This window comes from Gobio gobio, assembly GCF_949357685.1.
Source record: "Gobio gobio genome assembly, chromosome: 11".
NCBI lineage: Eukaryota > Metazoa > Chordata > Actinopteri > Cypriniformes > Gobionidae > Gobio > Gobio gobio.
Window position 1 is genome coordinate 20,893,134 of NC_137104.1, and position 8,115 is coordinate 20,901,248.

Sequence of the window (8,115 nt, forward strand, 5' to 3'; positions counted from 1 at the left end):
TTTCAGAAAGTGTGATGATGGGAATATGAGTGTCATCAATGCGTCCAACCACTGGAAATCCTAAAGGAAATTCGAATTATTAGGTTACTTCTAGAGGTTTATCAAGTGAACATCAGCGTCCTGTATAAAAGGACATGCCATTTTTGTCACTTTGACAGTGTCCTCGTGATGAAAATATGAGCAATGAATGAATGTTCCTGCACTGCAAAGAATGCTTTCTTACTTTGTATCTTTGTCAAGTGGCAGATAATTTAACTTGTTTTAAGTAAACTTCGCTTACTTTATATTTAATTTATAATTTGTTTATATTTGTACTTGAAATACGTCAAAATACTACAAAAAAAGCATTTGTGGCGTTTGAATGAATGAATAAAGTATTTAAACACTGCTGGTGCTTTAAAAAGGGGGAGGAGACCGAAAGAAACTCTGGGTTTACCAAAGAAAACCTGCTCCTGACCAGGTTAGGTTCACAGAGTAAGTTACCCTGGTAACTGACTCTGAGTATAAGTTACCTCTCTGTCAGAAACGGGCTTGGCTTACCCTGCTTTCTCGGGTTTGACATACCTCCCATTCTGAAACAGAAAACCCAGAGTTTCCCTTATTTCAGGGTTAACCTACTCAGAGTTTTCACTTAACCTCCTTTCTGAAACAGGCCCCAGGTTAGGTTCACAGAGTAAGTTACCCTGGTAACTGACTCTTGAGTATAAGTTACCTCTCTTTTAGAAACGGGCTTGACTTAACCCTGCTTTCTCAGGTTTGACATACCTCCCATCCTGAAACAGAAAACCCAGAGTTTCCCTTAATTCAGGGTTAACATACTCAAAGTTTTCACTTAACCTCCTTTTTGAAACGGGCCCCTGGTCTTCTTCAAGGCATTCATTTCATTATTTACTCACCCTCATGTCATTACAAACATTTATGACTTTCATCTGCGGAACACAAAAACCAACTGACTTCCATTGTATGGACAAAAAAAACACTTGAGACATTTCTCAAAATACCTTATGTGCCACAGAAAAAAGTTAGTCATATAGGTTTTGAACGACATGCGGGTGAAAACATGATGACAGAATATTAATTTTTCATGAACTATACTTTTAAAAGCATGGCACAGTCAAAGTAAGACTTTTCCCACTGCGCTTAACCTCGCTTTTAAACCCAGGTATCATTTAGAAGAGGTGTTATGAAACCCTGCTCCAAAGCAGCGCTGTTTTCTCAGTATTCCTTAAAAGCATTATGCAAACCCTGCATTGTGGTGGCAAACATGTAGAATGTTAATGTTAGAATGTTGCGGCTAAATGGCAACAGACACCTAATCAGAAATGGGACGCCGCATGCCTCCTATTCACATGCTTTGAACAGTCACAGAAACAGTGTGTGTTGTATTTAGTTTATCTGCTGACCAACATTTGAAGGCTATTTCCAGTTCATGGCCTGCTCTTCCTACCTGGGTTCATCCAACAGTCTCTTGATACTTCAACATTGAAACCACCTTGTTCACAATCTCTTACGCTTTCAAAGTATGCCTGGCCACCTCTTATTGACTGATCTGATGATTTCTGTATCTCCAGATGTGACTTCTACTTTTTGTATCCCAAAGTGATGACAGCTGTAATACATTTCTTCTAAACAGTGCTATGTCTGAAAGACAACGTGGTAAGACAAGTGACTTCCTGTTGGGCACTGCAACTGTTTTAAACTCATATATCAAAGAACATATATCTTTAGCAGTCACATCAGACGATGGTACAGTGTGAATCAATGATTTATCTTATCCAGGATCTCTTTTAGCTGATTCAACGCCAACCCTGCCATGTGTTTATCTGTATAGGCTCTCTTTAAGCTTCAAATATGCTTCTCTTCCAGTGCTGGGATACTGTCCCCTTCAAATTGAATGATATCTGGTCATTCCTCACTGCTTTATGAATAGAAAGGCCATGTGTCTTTGTTGGTTCATAAATGTCACCATCTAAAAAATCATCCATATAACTGCATAACGCTTGTAATCTCACTTCTTGTCACAAAGAATCTCAAACACTGCCGTAAACAGGATGGGTGAGATTAAACAACCCCATTGCTATGCCTTTTCCAGTTCCTGCCAACTAGTTGTGAAATGCTATATAGGGTTTATATAACAGTGCATACCTCTGTATTTGTATTCTGTTTCCCTTTAGGCAAAACCAGAGCACTGTAATGTCTGAACCAGAGCTCATTTAATCAATAGCATCTAATGTTGTGGATTGTTGCGGGGAGGAGCTTGTCCCACACAGCAGAGGACTGCAGTAAACCTGTTATTATTCATATACACAATTATCCATACAAAGCTCAGATTCGCTTGATGTCACCTGTAAAAACTGGAAAGAAGCTTATGGTTTCTGCCTGTTAACTCTGAAGATGTTTCACCGAGGTAATGAGTTTAATTTAGTTCCAGATTGTAAAGTGTTGCCCCACACATAGACAAAAGTTTGATTGATTTATTGAACACAACAACATAAACCATAACTGAGCTAAATGTCCAGAGACACTGAGTAAAATGCCCAGAGAAACCGAGCAGTAAACACGCTCGAAAATGATGATAATTACCTAAGAAAATGACAGAAAAGTACGATTTACTTTATCACTTTTGTGGAAAACAAAATGGCTGCTGTAAGAAGACATTCTGATGCTGGACCAATAAGCGTAGCATGCGCTAAATAATTTCAAAGGAAATCTTCGCTGTAGACGACCTGGCTCCGTTTGTCTCTGTACGAGCCCTTGGCACTGTTCTGCACAGCTATGAAGGATGGAAAAGTAGACAGAAATAGAAATAGGTTAGTCAAGTGTGCAACACTTGAGTCTCCTTGACAGTTTTTTCCTGTGAAATGTCCTTATTTACCAAGAGAAGCCCAGACAGATTTCCCTGTGGCGGCATCAAGCATGGGCTGCTTCCTTGCAATGCTGACTTTGATGTTGATGTCACCCACAGTAGTGCCATTCAGCTGAGAGGCAGAGAGAGTGGAAAAACACAAGGTTTTCTTTCAGTAAATAAATAAAATGTGTTAAATCCTAACCCCTTTACTCCATATCACAGAAAACAGGATTTCCTTGTGCTTTTGTAATACAGGAGTGTTGATGTACAGTCCACACCAGACTATTTAAGGATGCTAAGCTGCAAAACATTAGCCTGATATTTGATAAGCCTGTCATAACTGAGGTTATTTACATATGGAAGTCTTTAAAAAAAAAAAAACAGCAGCAAAAACAACATGTTGAATTGAGCGTCAGAGAAGATGCAATGCAAGTATAAAAATATGATGCTACAAAAGTGTAGAAAGTGGCCCCATGAAGAGAATGGACGACTGACCTCTGCCACAGCCTGGTCTGCTGATTCCATCTTCTCAAAGGTCACAAAGGCACAACTGGTAAGAGACAGAGGGCAAAAATTGTAAAATATTTTGTTTTCCCAGACATTATTTAGACATACACTACTGTTCAAAAGTCTGGGGTTAGTAAGATTTTTTGGTATCACTTCACTTAAAGCCTTTATGTATAATGCATTATAAAAGTATTCCAAACACAAAAAATGGAAGAATGATTCTGCATTAATTTAGTGTAAGTGGAAGTCCATAGTGGATAATAGTATAATAAATAATGAACTGACAGAAACAAGGTTGCGCTGTTGACGCTCGCGCAGCCTCTCGAGGAGAAATCAAAACAAATGAGCACCGCTCATACAAAAAACTTCAAATAAATGTGAAGTTTATATTTATAGCATATACAGTTAAACAACATCACACAACCAAGAGTGCCGTTTTTCTGAATACCATCCATTGCACTGATTTCATATGACACTTCCTTAAGCAATTCATTAACATTAAGGCACTTACATTTTAGATGCAATATTGACTGTTTTTGTTATATTTCAGCAGCGAAAATAGTTCCAAAGATTCCAAACAACAAAGTTTCAAACAGCAGAACCATATCGCGCATCTCACAGCAACAGTGTGTTACTGAATGATTCAGCATTTTGAATGAATCGGTTGAATCAAAGATTCAATTACCTCATCGTAAACGACTGCCTCCTTCTTGAATGAATCAGCCGTTTGAATGAATCGTTTGACTGAATGACTCAATGACTCACTCATTAAGACTCACCTGCTGCCTTAGTTTCATGTTTAAACATACTTTCCAACATTTCTTATTTGTTTATTCAAAAATACAAAGCTCATAACATTATTTAATGCAGTTGTAAATTTTCAGTGTAAATGTGTTAATTTGATTGGTAACAGCCTTATAGCCTAGTGACTTATTTTAATTTAATGTATAGATCAAATTTAAGGATATATTATGAAAGCTGAAGCATATCCTATATTTAATAAGATTAGGGGGAAAATGCCCTTTATAAAAGGTAAAAATATCACAAATATGCAGATTTAAATATGTCAAAGCTGATCGAACACTGGTTAGAATATTGCTTCATAATAAATTATATTTACAACACACACAAAAAAAAAATCAAACTTTTTTACTCGGACAAGTGAATGCCCGATTTACTTGTCCGAAGGACAAGCACATGGAAAGGCTCAATGTCGAGCCTTGCCTTTATAATGTATTACACATAAATGCTTTCAGTAAAGTTTCAGTAAAGAAATTAATACTTTAATACTTGTATTTGTCACACATGCATTAAATTGATCAAAAGTGACAGTAAAGACATTTATGATTTTACAAAAGATTTCCATTTCCGTTCATTTGAACTTTCTATTCGACAAAAAAAAATCCTGAAAAAATGTATCGTTTCCACAAAAATGATTAATCGGCACAGCTGTTTTCAGCATTGATAATAATAATAAAAAAATCTTGAGCAGCAAATCCGCATTTTAGAATGATTTCTGAAGAAATGTGTAACACTGAAGACTGCAGTAATGATGCAGAAAATTCAGCTTTGCCATCACAGGAATAAATTACATTTTACTATATATTCCAACAGAAACAGTTCTTGTAAATTGTAATAATAATATTTTACAATATAACTGTTTTTACTGTATTTATAAATGCAGACTTATATTACATTTGAATGGTAGTGTACTTGTATACCCCTGGAAATCTACCATTACAAAAGAAAGACTTATAATGAGTGATTTGTCTAAATTAAATGACAAAAATATACTAGATCCCGGCTAAATGTATTCCTGTTTCTATATCCAATCCTATAAGCTTTTCTAGAGACAATCAAGTCAGTAGTTCCTTCCTTTCCAAATGTCCAAAAGGATCAGAAAACAATCGTACTTGCGTGGCGAGTCCATTGAAAGGTCGATGATGTTGCCATGCTGAGCAAAGGCTGAGCGCAAACTGTCTTCCACTAAACCCGTGCCGTATACATACACCGTGTTTCCTTTGCGTACCCCTCTGCGCTCTGGATACGAGTCTGACCCTGAACAACATTAACAGAACAAAGCTTATTACCATTAAGTATTACAAAATGCATATTCATGAAATATGATTAACAAACATTGCAATACAACAATATAAACACTGAAAACGAGTGAATTGTTTTAAATCAACTTCTTGTTGCACAGATTCACTTACGTCTGTAGGGTCCGTCTCGCTCTCGGTCTCGTTCTCGTTCTCTGTCTCTGTCCCGGTCTCGATCTCTGTCCCTGTCTCTGTCCCTTTCTCTATCCCGGCTCCGGTCTCGTTCACCATCCCGTTCTCTCTCCCGGCCTCTTTCACGGTCCCTTTCTCTGTCCCGGTCTCTGTCTCTGTCCCGATCTCTCTCCCAGTCCATCTCTCTTTCCCGATCCCGCTCAGGATCTCGATTCAATATTCCTCCCTCTTCATCACGAGCTCGATCTCCAGGAACAAAACTGTGGGACAGAAAAGAAACAGCCTAATTTGACTGCAATACTGTTTTTCTATGAAGGTTTTAGATTATTAGTATTATTCTTTACACTCAGTCTGACAGTCTCACCTCTCATACAGGGATTTCCTGAGGGCTCGTTTAGCAGACTACAGCGAGAAGAAACAACATTATGTAAAGTCAAGTCTACTGACACATCCATGTATTATACATAAAAAAGTAGCTGTTTGGATTTAAATAGGCAAACACTTAAAAGTCTATGATTGAATCATTACTGCAGTGATTATTATGTTTCTAGCATGTTATATGTTTGGCAACAGTTCTTTTAACCCTAATTGATGGAGTGTGTAGCTTTTAATTTCTTAAACAACCATGTAGGAAGACACATCATGGCCATATTCCAGGATGACAATGTCAAGATACATCAGGATCAAATTGTGAAAAAATGGTTGGGAGGGAGCATGAAGAATCATTTTTACACATGAATTGGCACAGAGTGCTTGACTCTTGCATTGTCAATACAAGATTTTGACCAAAAATTGATGGAAATAACATCACAACGTTTATTTCCATCAAGAGGTCCATCAATTAGGGTTGGAAGAACTGTTGCCAAACACATCTTGCAGTTGCCACCACTTTATAAAAGCTGTAAGCCACATAAGGACGTGGCTAATAAATCACTGAAATGTACAGCCATGAGTAGACCATCTCTACAGTATAAAACAACATTACATCAGTAGGCTCCTCATCTGTAGAAAAGCTCCTTTGAAATGGCAGGAATGCTGGGGCAGGGCCTTTTTCGGGATCCTGGTAAACAAAGACATTCCATAATTAGCTATGTATGAAAAATAGGAAAATCTCATTTCTGTTGACTTGACATTAATGAGGTGAAAAAATGTCTCTTACTTTCAGTTTACCCTCAAGTGTTCTGGAGCGCTTGAAGCCAGAGTTCTTGTTCTCGGATTTGATGGCGCTAATCGCTCCGGACTTGATCAGCATTTTCGCTTGCTCTGTTGCTGTCGCTGTGTCCACCACCGGCTGATCTGACAAAGCTTAACAGAGACAGCGAGAGAGAGAGAGAGAGAGATCATTCATAGAGCACCAATTTCATGCAAACTTATTTCAGGAACATCTGTACATTTCTGAGATCCACAGATTGACTTACTGCGCTTCAGTCCTGTCTGACTCGTCTGATTGGTGAAGCTCTGTTTCTTCAGAGCCATTAGGGCCTTTTTCTACATAAAGTGAAGCGAACAATACTACATGTCAAATGGAGAGTTTATTTATTACATACATGCATATATGAGTATTTAATGGAAGCTGATTTCCGCACACGTATGAAAAAAATCATCCTTTGGTAAAAGTCATAATTATAAAAACCAAATGATGCCATACTAAGTTTTACCGATGCATGGTTTTTTCCATTCTTATAAATATAAAATAACGATTAAGACAAAATACAGACAACAATTCAATTTTTGCCATATAAGAAAAAACATGCACCGGTAAATCTTTGTAAACCAGATGATTTTTTGATTATGTCCAACTGACTTGAGCTGAGAAATGACATTACTGTCTAATGTAGAGCTGCTTTACAGCTGAAATTAGTTCATGACTGAAACGTTTTGCAACATTAACACAACACTCTTTTTTTTTTTTTTACAGTGAAGTTGCTTTGAAAAAGTGTGTAAAGGGCCATATAAATAAAGGTGACATGACCTAAGTAATTTATGGTTACAGAATACAAAAGTAGCCTCAGAAAACACGTATATCTATAGTGTTTCACCTTTTTCTTTAATTTGGCATATTTCTTCTGCAATGCTTCCTCCTCGTCTGTCAGTGAGCTGGGAAATATTGCCATTTCGATGGATCTCAAGAGAGAAAAACAACAGCAATGTTACAGCAGATGTCTTTTCCAGTCAATGCATCACTTTAACATGTTATCGATGTTTCCTTTACAATGGGATTTTAACAGTTTTAATTTAAAAAAAGATATATATGTGCAAACTGCATAATAGACGACACTTTATATTTGATTACCCTTAATTCAAAGGATGAATTTATAAGAATGAACGACTGCAGTATTCCTCACTCGGCGCGCAAATGTGACGTCATCTGATATTTTCCGAGGAAATAGCTTACAAAAAAAAAGTCCATCGTTATTTTTTTTTATTTTTTTTAACTATTTTTAAAGTGCATTAAAAATGTACATTTATTTTAGGTCACGCAAATAGATCGTTATGTTGTAAAGTACTAAATAAAATAATAATAAAAAA

At 37.0% G+C, this 8,115-nt stretch overlaps 1 protein-coding gene across 1 annotated transcript; it reads right to left on the minus strand.

Moving 5' to 3' along the window:
- Window positions 1-2,459: 2,459 nt before the first annotated feature.
- nelfe (negative elongation factor complex member E) lies at window positions 2,460-7,956 on the minus strand. Its single transcript, XM_079830281.1, has 11 exons — window positions 7,880-7,956; window positions 7,626-7,710; window positions 7,005-7,074; window positions 6,746-6,891; window positions 6,572-6,646; window positions 5,951-5,988; window positions 5,569-5,846; window positions 5,269-5,413; window positions 3,344-3,398; window positions 2,876-2,978; window positions 2,460-2,773 (listed from the first exon to the last, which is right to left on the minus strand). The coding sequence occupies exons 2-11, from the start codon at window positions 7,698-7,700 to the stop codon at window positions 2,700-2,702; spliced, it is 1,059 nt and encodes a 352-aa protein (XP_079686407.1). The 5' UTR covers window positions 7,701-7,710; window positions 7,880-7,956; the 3' UTR covers window positions 2,460-2,699.
- Window positions 7,957-8,115: the final 159 nt, after the last annotated feature.